Consider the following 15564-nt stretch of genomic DNA (forward strand, 5'->3'; position numbering starts at 1 on the left):
AATATCCAATGAAATTTGACTTGCTGGGTTTTAGACTTGCCTGGGACTTGTCTCCTCTTTTCTTTCAGATTTTTCTCTTTACACTGACTTTTTTTTTAAAGTTGAACACATCAGACAACAAAAAAAGACCTTTTTGTATTTCATGCATAGAACGGAGTCTGCCCTCTGCCTGTCCCACCGTTGTATTTTAGAAGCACATAATTGTTCTGGTTTCACAGGTTCACAGCTGTAGAAGAATTTTGCCTCAACAATACTTCAAATGACTTAGTTGACTTAGATGCTACTTGGACATAGTTGACTTAGATGCTACTTGGAATTGATTCTGGAATGGGCTAAGATTTTTGGAGCTATTAGGATAGGGTGCATGTATTTTGCATGTGAGGAGGCCATGCATTTTGGGTACCAGAGGAAGAAATGTTATGGACTGAACTCTGCCCCCCCCCCCACCTACCCCACCAAATCCATCTGTTCAAACACTAATCCCCAATATGATGGTATTTGGAGAAAGGGCCTTCAAAGATGTAACTAAGGTTAAATGAGGTCATAAGGGTAAGGCCATAATCTAATAGGACTGTTATCTTTATAAGAATGGGAAGAGGCACCAGAAATGGGTGGTGGAAAGGCCATGTGAAGATCCAGGGCAAAAGCAGCTGTCTGGAAGGTAGAGAGACCCAAATTCCTGGCACCCTGATAGTGGATTTCTAGTCTCCAGAACTGTGAGCAAATAAATTTCTCTTGTTTAAGCCACCCAGTCTGTGGTATTCTGTTACAGTATCCCAAGTAAACCAAAACAGGTATCAAACCTGTTCTACAATGTAGAAATTGTTCTTATATTTAAAAAAACTATATCAAATTTCAGAGGAAGAACTATTTTGAATTATTTAAGTAACCAAGGCAAAAATAAATTTACCTTGTTTTGTTAACGAATGCTAATAACTTTGAGTAAATAATGCTATTATTAGACATCAAAATAATTATATATTTTTTAATGCACTTTATTTTTAGAGCAGTTTTAGCTTAACAAAAAAAAAAGAAAAATGAGCAGGAAGTAAAGAAAGCTCCCATGTATTCCTCTCCCCCTGTACAGTTTCTCCTATTAACATCTACTGTTAGTGTGATAACGCTTGTTGTAATTAATGAACGGATATTGATATATTATTTTTAGCTAAAGTCCACTGTTTACATTAGGGTTTGCTCTTTGTGTTGTATATGGTTCTGTAGGTTTTAACACACATATAACATCATGTATCCACTATTCTAGTATTCTAAACTGTAGTTTCACTGCCCTAAAATTCCCCTGTGTTCCACCTATTCATCCCTCCGTCTCTCTGCCCAAATATTAGGTAATAATATATAAAGATGATGAAACTGCTGGAAATCACTAATTTAAAACTGTCTCTTTTTTTTACTATTTTGATAGAAAAGTTAGAATACAAAGTTCTATGCATGAAACACAAAAATGGTTTTTTGTTGTTGTTGTTGTCTGATGTGTTAAACTTGAAGTTGGGGTGGAGAGTAGCACATTGCGCACTATTATGCTTATGTGAGAGGTCTTAACATTAGGTTTTTCTATCTTGACCCATTCCAACTTGTTCAGGATTTGGATTACAAAAGGCTTCTTTAGCATTTAACCAATTCTTTGGTGGTGAAAGGGGCTAGGACTGTATCCATGTATAAACTGATTTTTGGCACATCAGTTTTATAATGAGAGACCAGCAGGGGCACGTTGCTACATTTTCTGTATTCTCCAATTTTTCCTTGGTAAAGGGTAAGTAATCCCGCTCTAAACAGAGGTAGGAAAACACATCTCTGATTCCTAGTCCCATTCCCACTGGAATTCCTTGACTTTCACCTATCATAAAAACTGACCTCGTAACCAGGACTAGATGATGAAAGTTGCCACTATAGATATTGCTCCATATTGAGCATTCTTTACCCACTGTTCTCAAATAGAGGCAACCGTGGGATTATATGGTAGGGGAGAGGGAAACAGGCACTGACTTAAAGTCACTGCAAGTTTTTAAAGTAATTTTTATATTGAAAGTTGTTACATAGAGAAAAGGAAATGGATCACAAGTGTACAGCCTGATGAATTTTCACAAAGTGAGTACATGTACCAGTAAGTAAGTACCCAGACTGAGAAACCAATACTACATTAGAATTAGTTCATTACTAGTGCCGCAATACCTTATTCTTAAATGTAACATTGTGTTCTAGAAGATTTCTTTGAGCAGCACACTATGTCCTTCCAATAAGGAGAACGGGTGAGAGAATATTTTCCACGATTTTTATTCTTACCATGTAAACTGGTAAGAAATGTACTTGGGGAAGGGGGTGTCCTTCTGCTCACTACTAACACTGGAAGTATTGAATGTAAATCAGAAAGTTGAATTCCGGGGCGCCTGGGTGGCTCAGTCTGGTAAGGGTCCAACTCTTCTGATTTCAGCTCAGGTCATGATCTCAGGGTCATGAGATCGAGCCCCAGGCCAGGCTCCGTGCTCAGGGTGGAGTCGGCTTGGGATTCTCTCTCTCCCTCTTCCTCTGCCCCTCCCCCTGCTCAAGAGCGCAGGCTCTCTTTCTCTCTCTTTCTCTCTTTAAAATAAATAAATAAAATCTTTTTTTTAAAGTTGAATTTAAACATTTTAAGCCAAATACATATACCGATATATGAAAGTTTTATATACAGTACCACGTAAATAAAAGTGATGTAGTGGAGATGAAAATCAAGAGAATGAGCAACGTGGTAAGGGAACAAAGAAATCGTGTGTGTGTGTGTGCGTGCACGCGCGTGCGGGAGAAATGTTGTTTATCCAGACATTTTCTCCTCAGTATCAAGGAACAAACTTGCTACCCACTGCGATGTATGTAGTCCTAAGAGGATGGAAACATCTGCAGCACAAAAAAGAAAAAAAAAGGATGTCGTTTATTAGAAAAGAAATTTAGTTTCGTTTTCACTTATTAACTCTTTTCTGTCCTTAAACCTTTTATGTTCCTTCTATTGTGTTAGCTAGTAGTTCTGCTATGAAGCTGAATAATATGGTGAATAGTGAGCATCATTGTCTTCTTTTCTTGATTTTCAGGGGATACTTTTAAAAGTTTTGTGATCAAGTATTATAATTACTAAAGTTTTCAATAAATTCCCTCCTTGTCAAGTTAAGGAAACTTCCTTCTATTTCTACAATGCTAAGTATTTTCATTTTTTAATGGTGATTAGGTGTGGAATTTCACAAGTTTTATTTTGCGTCTTTTAAGGTGGTTGTGTGGTTTTTTTCTTTGAATCTTTTAGTTTGTTGAATATATTGAATAGATTTCTTTTCTATTTTGTACCTTCCTTGAATTTCTGAAAATAATCTTAGTTGGTCAAAATACTTTTTTCTTTTAATTGATGGGTTCTGTTGGCTACTATCTTATTTAGGCTTCTAGCATCTATGTTCATAAATAAATTGGTATATAATTTTCTTATACTCACCTTGTTTTATGTATCCTTGTCTACCTGATAGGTAAAAGTTATATTTTCGGAGCTAGTCTTTCTTTTATATAAGTTATATAGTTACATAAGTTATAAAGACTACCCATTTCTTAAAGGATCAGTAAAATTTGCCAATTAGATCATTTTTGTCTGGACCTCCCTCCCTATTTTTTATGGGTTTTGGAGACAATATTTTGAGTTCTGTTTTAGTTTTTAAAGTTGTTAAGTGGTTTATTCATGTTTTCTAATTTTAGGTTAATTTTTAAAATTGATAATTTTGTCCACTTCAGGTCCAGTTTAAGCTCATGAACAACAGAGAAAGTGAGCAAATCTTGAAGACCCAGGAGTGTGGAATTAGTTCTGTACCAAATACTGATATTTTACCAGGAAAAGTGGTAAATAGAAATAGACAGGAATGAAGCTTCTTTATGGAGTTTATAATTCAGTTGTTAGCTTTACAGAAAATTTCAACTTAATTCATTATAAATATATTTCTCCATAGGGACTCATACATCCTTCTTAAATATTTTAAAAGATATTGGTGAGAAATAAAATTTTCATAGGCAACATTTTGGGGACAGCAGTTTTACATAAAATAGAAGTTCTCAAAATGTGGTCCATAGTCCCTTGTGTCTCTAAGACCTTTCAGAGAATCTGGCCAAACTGTTTTCTTGGTAATATTAAGATGTCATTTGCCTAAAATTTTTTAATGTGTTAACATTTTCATTAATGCAAAAACAATAGTGATTAAAACTGCTGGTCCCTTAGGAGAATCAAGGCATTGATGACAAACTATACTAGTAGTCATTTTATTCTTCACTACCCTCATATGCAGTTAAAAAAACTGCTTATTGAAGTGGTACATATTATTGATCTTAAATCTTTCCTCTGAAATACCTTTTTAATGCTCTATGTGAGTAAAAAAAGAAAGACTGCATAACGCACTTCTTTTTCTTTTTTTTTTTTTTTAAGATTTTACTTATTTGTCCAGGAGAGAGAGAACGAGAGAGAGAGCCCGAGCGCACACACAAGCAAGGGGAGGGAGAAGCAGCCTCCCCGCTGAGCAAGGAGCTTGATGCTGGACTCGATCCCAGGACCCTGGGATTATGACCTTAGCTGAAGGCAGATGCTTAACCAACTGAGCCACCCAGGCGTCCCTGCATAAAGCACTTCTACAGTATGCTAAAAGCTGATGGTGGTCTTGAGGAAAAGCTCTTTCAGGTGTTTTAGTTGAGAGCTGAACCATACACCTTTCCATGGCATACCATTTTTACTTAAATGATTGACAAACCATGGTTCTTTGGACTTGGATATTTGGCAGTCTTTATTTCAAGTGATGGAATTTTAGCTTTAAACAAAAATGAGCACTTTGGAAAACTTGTATCCACCACTATGAGCTTGACTGTGGTCCAATATTTAAATAACTTTTGCTGGGGGTGGTGGTGATATTAACTCATGTGACCTTTGTGATATTCTGTAATGAAATGTGTTGATATTTGGGAGATATGCATAACTCAAGAAAACATTATTTTCCAAATGCCCAGTGCATTGAGGAAATACCAGAAAGTGATGAGAGTATCAGGATAGGTAATGAAGTACAGCCAAGGGGAAATCTATGAACAGGCAACATGGAGAAAATCAAGCAGGTATTAGTAGCTAGCTTGGTCCAAGAGACAGGTGTGGGATAGGAGATAAGAAGGTTAGCATGACAAAGACTGACATGGTGGGAAGAACTAGGGTCCAAGGGCAGCATTCCATGTTAGAAAAATGTATATATCTGATCTGACCAGAACTGGAGGAAGAAATGAGGACTAGGATTTGTGAGAAAAGCAGCCAGAGACTACTATGCCTGAATTCTTTTTTTTTTTTTTTTTTTTTTTATTTTAGAGAGCCAGAGAAAGAGGGAGAGAGAGTGAGTGTAAGCAGCAGGAGGGGCAGAGGAGAGGGAGAGAGAGAATATCCTCAAGCAGACTCCCCACTGAGCGCAGAGCTCTATGCACGGCTTGATCCCATGACCCTGAGATCATGACCTGAACAGAAATAAAGAGTCAGACGCTTAACTGACTTAGCCACCCAGGCACCCCTATACCTGAATTCTTAAGGCCTTACGCACTTGTAAGTTGCACTGTAGTCATATGAACAATAATATCAGAATTCTACAGTTTGTCCTCTGCATCTGTTGACTCAGAACCCAGCCCCTCTGAACAGTCCCTGTATGTATTTCTGAGCATTGTGAGACAGCCATATGCACTCGGCAGTTAGTTCATTTTTGTATTGTACTATTTGCCAAGATCACCTATCTCTGTTCCTTTTTTGTTTGCTTCTGTAGTACTCTAGTTGCTACCCCAAAGTCCTCAAAGTATTAAAAAGCTATGTGGTGCAGATGTGTGCTACCCAAAATTGTTTGGACCCCAGGGTATCACAGAGTTAAGAAACCAGTTTGCACTAGTTTACTTATACAGCTCCCTCTTCCTAGAACCACTACTAGCATCTAGGGTGCTGAGGTGGGATGAGTTTGAGTTATCAGCCAATGAAGATGCTGTGTTCAGATTTATTCAAAGACTACCATTTTGTTAATAGGTTCATTTACCATATTTGACTCTTTTAGCATAAATTCTTTGACAGAAGCCACCTCAACTCTCTTATATCACTGTTGGGTAACCTCCAGTTCTCCTTTTAAGCTAAGATATATATATATATAAACATAGCTTTATTTCTTGGGCTCCTCACATTTTACAATAGGATCTCTATTTGATTTGTCCCACTGACAGTTGGCCAGACATACTTAACACTTGGTATTGGAAAAAGACTTTGTGTGAGCTGAGCTATCTCCCAGATCTTGTTGATTCGATTTCAACGAACGTTTGTTGAGTGTCTTTTTTGGTACCAGGTACCATGTTTGGTTGGAAGAATATAGAGTTGAATAGAATACTGTGCTTTTTAGGAACTTGTAGTTATTGATAGGACACACGTACGCAGAGATAAGTGTGATGCAGCATGACTAGTGCTGCCATAGAGGTGTGTATGAAGTACTATAAGAACATGGAAGACGGTGTAATTGTATTTTCCTGGGAAGCATCTGTGAAAGAAAAATTTGAGTTTAGCCTTAAAGGGTAAAAAGTGTTTCTTAACATAAAGTCAGGGGAAAGAGAAATGATATTATAGGAAGAGAGGACAGCAAATTGAAAGTATGAGCGTGAAAAAGGTAATTTTAGGGAAGCGCACAAAGATCTGCATTAGTGTTGGTGGAGTGTTCATGGAGGGGATGCCAAGATTTGAGAAACAGTTGGGAGTCCGATTTTAAGGGTATAAAGAGGCTTTGGTTTTTACTTTTTGCTTTTTTTTTTTTGAAGAGGAAAGACTATATGATATTCTTACTCTCCTTATAGAAAATATTCCTTGTACAAAGAGGCAATCAAAAAGTATGCAGCCAAAAGTATTGAGAAAAGGCAGTATAGAGGATTATATAAGTATGCCAGGACATTGAATTGGTAAAAATACTATGACTTTTAAAAATTTTGAGTTATTAATGTATGTGGTAAAAATTTTTTTTAACTTTTCCTTTCGAGATAGTTGTAGATCTGACTGTGAATTGTGAATTATAGATTCACAGAGAGATCCTGTATACCCTTCAAATCGTTTACTTTATTCAGATCTCACCAATTACATGCACTCGTGTGTGTGTGTGGGGGGTGTATTTAGTTCTGGGCAGTTTATCACATGTATAGATTCATATAAACACTGCTGCAGTCAGATTCAGAACAGTTCCATCACAGAGATCCCTTGAGCTACACCTAAGGGACCTTTTTTGACATATGGAGCATAGACTGTATTCTGTAGGTTGGTGTCTCTCAAAGTGTGGTCTTTGGATCACCCTAATAATAACCTAGTGTGCTTGTTAAATATGCCACTTCCTACCATAGAAACATTGAACTAGAATCTCTGGGAATGTGGCCCTGTGACCTACATTGAAATAAACTCCCCCAGGTGCTGAGTATACCATGCTACTAAGGGATAACTTTGAGCTCAGATCTGAGTGATAAGAATGAGGCACACACCTGTGAGAAGGAGGTCTGGACAAGTCCCATCCAACTGCATGACACAAGTCACAGATGTAATTTGAAAATTGTAGTAGTCAAATTAAAGTAAAAAACAAGTGAAGTTAATTTTTACAAAATAGTCTACTTGACTCTATATTAAAAAATATTTCAATGTGAAATTAATGTAAAAATATTGATATTTAGCATTCTTTTTTCCTACTAAATATTCAAAATCCACTGTGTACTTTATGCTTACTGCACATCTCAGTTGAAATTAGCCACATCTGAAGTGCTCAGTAATACAGCTGACTAGTGGCTACCCTATGGGGTAGCACAGATCTAGACAGCAAACAGCCAGTACAAAGGCCCTTGAAAGAGATTCATTTAGAGATGTGCAGTTGACATCTGGAAGTGGAATTATTTCTCCAGAGCTTTGGAATAAGACAAAAATCAGATATACAGATTTAGAAATCATTGATGTAAGACTTGTCACACAGTGTAATTTTCAGTGATTTTCAGTGAATACTGATTAGACTCACCTACAGGATTTTTTCTAATTACATACTTGCATCCCAAGAAAGCATGGAAAAATGTTGATATGTGGGGGAGGGGTGGAGGAACCGGGAGATGTGTGTGGATCTTAGGGAGGGGGGGAACATAGGCAGATAGGGAGTTTCTCCATCATTGATTCTGATAGGACCCCTCCTTGCAAGTCCCCACTCTTGGCTGAGAGCCGCTTGTGGTTAAAAGGGAGATGAGGACATAAGACACTAAGAATGAAGAGAGGAGAAAGGAGTGCCAAAGAGGAGAGGGTTTCAACAATGAAGAAAGGCACATCAAGCAGGAGGAGATAGGACATTTGCAAATTAAGATATTATTGAGATTATTGAGGACATAGTTTAAACAGAGTAGGCAATTGGACTGAGTTGGGCTCTGACGATGTCCATGGAGACAGTACTGGGATTAGCTGCAAGAGGGGCATGCTGTGCCCTCCCAGGCAGGGGTAGATGGGCTGCAAGAGGGGCATGCTGTGGCTTCCCAGGCAGGGTTCCTTAAATCCTTTAAATGTGGTTAAGGTTCATCAGTGTTCCCTCTTTTATAGTCCTTAACAGCTGTTCCAATTTAGTTAATAGCTTCTGTAATACATCTCTGTCTTCACCCTGACCATACTTTAAAAAGTGCCCACTCCTAATTCCCTCCCCATCTCCAAATAAGTTAAAATTTCTAGGAGTGGGGCCTAGGCATCATTTTTTAAAGCTTCCCAAGCGAATGTAATGATCTCAGGTGGAAAACTGTTGAGCTATAGCACAGTGAGTACCTCTAAGACAGAAAATACATGTTACTCAGCTTGTTGCCCCCCGGAGTTTAACTCACTGTGTGGCATTTGATTAGCTGTCAGTAAATGTTGAATGAATGAATGAATGAATGAAAAATGACAGAGCTAACAAATGGGGAAATGTGGCCAGGGAAGTTAGTCCCTTATGGATAGCTTAGTAGACATTTCCTTTCTTTCGAATAAACTGTTACCAGGCTAGTTAATAAATATACTCCACCTATTTTGGGATCCTTATTAGTGTGAAACTCTTCTGCCAGAATGGTCTAATTTACATTATTTACATGAAATCTCAGGTATAAAAATAGACTACACAATTGGTAGGGCTGTTCTCTAAGTCTTTTTGTTTGACTACATATACCACAAGATGTAGTATAGTAACTATTCCATTGAGTACGATATACAAGAGAAATTACTGCATTCAGGATAAGGAATTTTTGCCATCAATTTAAAATAAGTACTCCCCATTTTCACATAATTAACTACAACTCAATAAATTCTATTATAGTTCAAATTTAATGCTGTGGGTATTTAAAACTTCCTATTTAGAAGAATAGTTATAGTTCTTTGTTAGGACTCTTTTAAAGCCACTGCATTAACTTACTTTTTTTTTTTTTTAAAGATTTTATTTATTTGACAGAGAGAGACATAGCGTGAGAGGGAACACAAGCAGGGGGAGTGGGAGAGGGAGAAGCAGGCTTCCCGCCGCGCAAGGAGCCCGATGAGGGGCTTGATGAGGGGCTCGATCCCAGGACCCTGGGATCATGACCTGAGCCGAAGGCAGATGCTTGACGACTGAGCCACCCAGGCTCCCCTGCATTAACTTACTTAATTGGCCCTTCAGCAGTTGCCTTTTATGACTTTTAGTGAGAGAAAGGTGGAAATAAATAGGCATAATATGTTCTGCAAAAATAAAATAAGCTGGTAGTCACTAACAAAATGCATCATCGTCATAATTAAATGGAATTTTCAATCCAGGACATAGTTTATAGAGTGCCACTAGCCTAAGACCTGGTAACTAGTAGGCACCTCATTAAATGATAATTCTCTTTCTTCTGATCCACATGTAGCTAATGTTGTGGTTACGGTTTAGAAAATCACATTTAATCTGACACAGTTCAACATTTTAAAAACTGTATTAATTTTTCCACAGATGAAAAGAAGTGAAGAATTGATAACTCAAAATCATAATCAAGAAGACATAAGTATTCTTCGTTGTTGGAAATGTAAAAACTGTATAGCAAGTTCTGGTTGTTTGATGAAATATCTTGAGAATCAAGTGATTACGGTGAGTACTGGGAGCTCCAGTCTTCAAACACTTTCCCAGTATCCAGATGCTGTGGGCACCATCACCGGTGCACACCTATCCTTTAACACTTGGCCTAGGTTCTTTTACCTTATTTTACTTTACCGCTGGAAACATTTCAAAGGGATGTTCAGAAGGCATCCCATCTTCCATGGCTAAAATTAATTGCACCTTTACCTGCTAACATTAACATGCCCTTAAAGTTTGAAGTGCAGTATTTTAGATGTAAGTTGAAGATAATGGTCAGTGTTTTTCGTATCCCCACCATGAATGAACCTTAGTCATAATTAAGTTCAAGATCCTGGTAAGAAATGGAAAACCTATTTTTTTTATATATGTATAAATACATATGTATATATTTGTGTGCATATATATATATATTTAGTATTCAATATGGGCCTAGAAGAGGAAGTTAATGTGTAATTTGAAAGTCAGTAGGAAAATCTAAATATTTAAAAGCATTTAATTGGACATCCGGGTAAAAATAAATGGTTTTTAAACGATAAAAATAAAATCCCTAAACTGCTCTAAGCATTATGGAAGAGGCAGTATGAAAGAAATACAAACTAGATAGTAATCCATAGACTTTATAGGGAGCTCTCCTTTCAATACAGTGGCTATAATCACCTGTCATTGTTTGTTTCCCCTTCTTTGAGAGACACTCAGATTTTGTTTTTTGTTAGTTTTGGTTTTTTGCCTCAGCCATGTGTAATCATGATTATTTCCTTACCACCCTAACAAATTACCCAACTGGAATTGATAATAGTAGATAATTTTGGTTGCATACTTACTACATACCAGATACTTCTCAAAAACTGGCAAAACATTTTAACTGGGGGGAGAAAACTTTTGCTAAGAGTATTTTGTTGGGTATTATTTACATAGAGTAAAAAAAAAATTAAGTATACAAATTGATAAATTTTTTCAGTCCTTCCTGCTTTGAATCAGATCAAGGTATAAATTCCCATCACTCCAGAAAGTTGTCTTACCCTGTTCCAGCCAGTTCTCTCCTCTCCTCTCTCTCTCTCCCTCCCTCTCATAGGACAATCACTATACTGATGTGTCTATCACCGTGCACGAGTTTTGCCTGTTCTTCACCTTCATTCACATGGAAACATACAGCATGTACTCTTTTGTACCTGACTTATTTTTCTTAGCATGATGTTTTAGAGATTCATTTATGTTTTGTATTTGTAGTTTTTTGGGGGTTTTTTGTTTTGTTTTTACTGAGTAATGCCATTTATCATTTATGGGTATACCACAATTTATCAATTTTTTTCTCTTGTTGGATATTTGAATTTCTAGTTTTGGGTTATGAATAAAATTTCTATCAATATTCTTGTAAAAGACTTTCTGTGTGTTTTGTTTTTTTCTTTTTTGGTATATATATATAGGAATAAATTCTGAGGGCCCACAGAATAGGTATTTTTTAAAAAAATCTATTTACCAAATACTAGTATAACATTGCTAAGTCAGGCATTGTTTCTAAATGCTTTACAAATATTAATTCACTTTATAGGCATGCAAATCTCAACTGCAATCCTAAAAGGCAGTAACTAGGCCTTCTCATGCCTGCCTTTTTCTGTCATGCAAAATCTAAATTAGGGAGCTTTCCAGGGTTCTGTTGGGAAGTCAGTCACAGTCCTTCATGTTCCAAGCTGAATCTTCCTAGACTTCATTGGTCAGTATTCCTTCCTGGGTCGTTAGAGCAGGTATATTTTAATTTTTTTTAGAAACTGGTAGAGATTTTCCAAAGTGAATGTTAATTTCAAACAGCAATGATGAGAATTTCAGTTGCTCTACATCTTTGTCAGCCCTTTTTCAGACTTTGTAATTTTAGCCATTCTGGTAGATGTATACTGGTATATCATTATTGTTTTAATTTGTATTTCCCTACTGATAAATGATGTCAAGTCCCTTTTTATGTGTTTATTGATTAGGCATTGTTTTAAGTGTTTCATATTATTCCTTATGTATAAGAATAGACTGTCTCGAGGGAGATAATCTCCACTTCATAGATAAGGAAACAGGCACAGACAATTAAATAATTTGCCCCAGATGATACTTTTTCTAAGCAGTGCAGCTAGAATTGGACCTGAAATTGAAGGGCCGGGGCAAGTAGTCTAAACTGCACCCTCTCTTTGCTCCCTTTGTTCCTCCCTCAGGATATCATGCAGTTTCACACCTTCTCAATATGGTGGCTGATACTTTTATTTACCTGCAGAACTCTGAGTCATTAATTCATTTAATAGTTATTTAATGAGCCAGAAAATTTTAAGTGCTACTTTAGGAGGTATTGGCATGGGTTGTGGAAGAGAGTGATGCAGAATACAAAAAAAAAAAAAAAAAAAAAATTCTAGTTCTCTAGGAGCTTTATTTTGTATTTATTTTTTATTTTATTTTTTTTAGGAGCTTTAAACCTAGTTGAAAACAGGCCAAGCAGTGTATCCTGATTTGATAAGTACAGTAACAAAGGGATGTGAACCAACTGCTCCCTGGGCTAGTTATGGAAGGCTTCCCAGAAGAACAAAAAAAATAAATAAACACACGCACACATAAAACTTTTTAAGTATAATTTGTAAGCCATAAAATTCATCCATTGTAAGAATACAGTTAAATGATTTTTAGTAAATTTTGAGTTGGGCAACCATCACTACAATATAGTTTAAAAACTTTCCATTACTCCAGGAATTTTCCTTAGGCCCATTTGCCCTGCACCCATGCCCAGCCCCAGGTAACCACTGACCTGCATTTTTGTCAGCATAGCTTCATATTTAAAATAAAATGTATATTGGGGCGCCTGGGTGGCTCAGTCGTTAAGCGTCTGCCTTCAGCTCAGGTCATGATCCCAGCTTCCTGGGATCGAGCCCCGCGTCGGGCTCTCTGCTCGGCGGGAAGCCTGCTTCTCCCTCTCCCACTCCCCCTGCTTGTATTCCCTCTTTCTCTGTGTTTCTCTCTGTCAAATAAATAAAATCTTAAAATAAATAAATAAATAAAATAAAATGTATATGTATACTTTTATATATATACATAGACATATATAGCTATTGAAACTGTCTTATAAGATAAAAAATACATAAAATAATTTATGTTAAATATATATTTATAGAAATTATATTCAATGTTTGTATTTCCATAAAATATTAAAATATACACATGCAAAATAAGACATACATACATAAAACCTACTAAAAACTAAACTTCAGAATAAGTCAGTGTCATTGTTAAGTCTAGGAGAAGGAGTCTGTAATCAAGGATCCTAAAGGGGCTTCTGAGGTAGTGGTCATGTATTAATTAAACTGAGTAGTGGGTATATTGGTATTTGTTTCTCTTTCAATCTTTCTTTAAACTATAGAAACACTTTACATTTTACAAATGGAAACATTTCATAAAAATTACTAACGGGCAAGAGATCAGTTTTAATTAAAGGAAACTAAAATAAAATACGGATTCTAAACATAATTTTATCAGATGCTATGCTGAAAGAATGCTAAATTTATCACCTATTATCTTTATTGCCTACTAAACTATGCAGTTAAAAATACATGTGTATAAAATTGTTTCTGAAAGTGTTGTGTTGTTTTAATTTCTGTAAATGAAATCACACTGTAAGTGGGTCTTCTTCCAGGAATTGTTGCTTTCACTTAAATCGCCATGTTTAGTACAGTTCCCGTTTGTTCTCACTTTGGTGTAGTATTCCGGCGAATTGACATATCACAGTGTATAATTCATTCCACCTTTGATAGACATTTGAGTCTTATAGAGTTTTGCTCTTATAAACAGTACTGTTGTGAGCTCTTGTACATACCTTGGCACACATGGGCGGGAGCGAAGTTGTAAGAGTAAATGCAGCAGCGTCCTCAGGCGTGTGCCCACTCCGCCTCACTGGGCAGCGCTAAGCTGTTTCCACTGGCAATGTTACCAGTGGTGGTTGAGCATTGCTTATCACCCCCCATCATCACTAGCACTCAACATCTTACCTCTGAGGCTCTTTGTGTTTTCTGTAAAAGTGTATTTTTTTTTCTTGCCTATTTTTTAGTAGGTGGTTTTGCTTTGGTTTCTTAAAGGTTTTTTGTTTTTGTTTTTGTTTGTATTCTAAATACTAATCCTTTATTGATTTTTCTATTGCAAATATCTTTGGCCAGTTTGTGTAACTTGTATTTCACTCTTTGTGGTAATTTTTAATGAACAGAAGTTCATCATGTACTTAGTTGAATTTATTAGTCATCTCCTTCGTGTTTTGTACTTTTTGTTTAAGAAATTCTTCTGTGCCCTGAGGGGAAGATTTTTTCCTTTCCTTTTACTGAATACCAAAGTTGACATTAGCAAGTTTCCTTCTGTCTTCCTCTGAGCAACACATTTATTGCTCGTTCACCCTTACACTGAGATTATAACCCAACTTTATGTAGGAGGTCCCCCTTAGAATCTCCTCACCCTGAGTGAACCTCGGACTGTGTTTCCTGTCTTCAGCACCCCATGCAGACTTGAAATGGCCCTCAGAAGAACATAGAAGATCAGGAAACTGGGAGACAGCATCCATAGCTTTTGGCTCAAGGACCACATTTCTTTAGCCCTGTGCATGCCAGGAAATGGAGGTCTCATAGTCTGCTTTTCAGTCCCACAAAACTGGATACTGGCATCACAGTAACTTTTGCTGCAGAATAACCAAATGCCTTCAAAACCAAGCTTACTAGAGGAAACAGCACAGATGCAGCCATCACTTCTGCTTTCATAATACTGAGAAGGTCTGTCAGCTTGGTGGAAAGTAGGTCATGTGTGGAACTTGAGCTGTAAGGGAATCTGGGACATTTGAACTTCAGCTTTCCAGCCACTGGCAGGTAGTAAGGCATGCAAGAGGGAATTTGAAATGGAATTTTGAGACAGTTTACAATGTCCACAAGAGAAAAGGGGCTCCTACCCCACCCTTTAGGCCTGAGATACATGAAATATGAGCAAGAACCAAAACCATAATCAACATAACAAAAACCCTAAAAACATAAAAATGAAATGACAGAAATGCTCTCCATTTGTGAAGTTTTGGCCAGTGGCTAAGAATGGTATCTCCTCAGTTTTAGTTCTTTAGTCAGTTTTGATACAGCTTTGGACATTTCAAGTTTATATGGCTGATAGAACATTCCAATAGAGATTTGTAGGAGGCTGCGGATTCTAAGGATATGGGATTGAGAACAGAGAGATTGAGAACTAAAAGTGTGGATTTGGGAGTCATCAGCATACAAGTGGAGAGTGCAACTGTGACAGTACGTGAGATCACCATGCGTGCTGTGAATGGAGTGAGGAAGAGGGCCTAGGAGCATTTAAAGGATGGACAGAAAAAACAAAGTGCACACAGTAGAAAGAAGGAGGAGCGAGAAAGGTAGGACTGAAAATCACGATACAGTGTTACACAATTCAGTGG

The 15564-nt window shown here is 37.0% G+C and overlaps 1 protein-coding gene across 1 annotated transcript in view; it reads left to right on the forward strand.

Annotated features, from left to right (window-relative positions):
• The window catches only part of RNF180 (ring finger protein 180), a 187226-nt gene that overhangs the window by 18018 nt on the left and 153644 nt on the right, over positions 1-15564 (forward strand). The window contains exon 2 of the mRNA XM_035014508.1: positions 9996-10130. Within this exon, the coding sequence (XP_034870399.1) occupies positions 9996-10130 (135 nt within the window). The remainder of the gene's footprint in view (positions 1-9995; positions 10131-15564) is intronic.

The sequence above is a fragment of the Mirounga leonina genome, unplaced genomic scaffold (genome assembly GCF_011800145.1).
Source record: "Mirounga leonina isolate KUSES-001 unplaced genomic scaffold, KU_Mleo_1.0 Mir_168, whole genome shotgun sequence".
Taxonomy (NCBI): Eukaryota; Metazoa; Chordata; class Mammalia; order Carnivora; family Phocidae; genus Mirounga; species Mirounga leonina.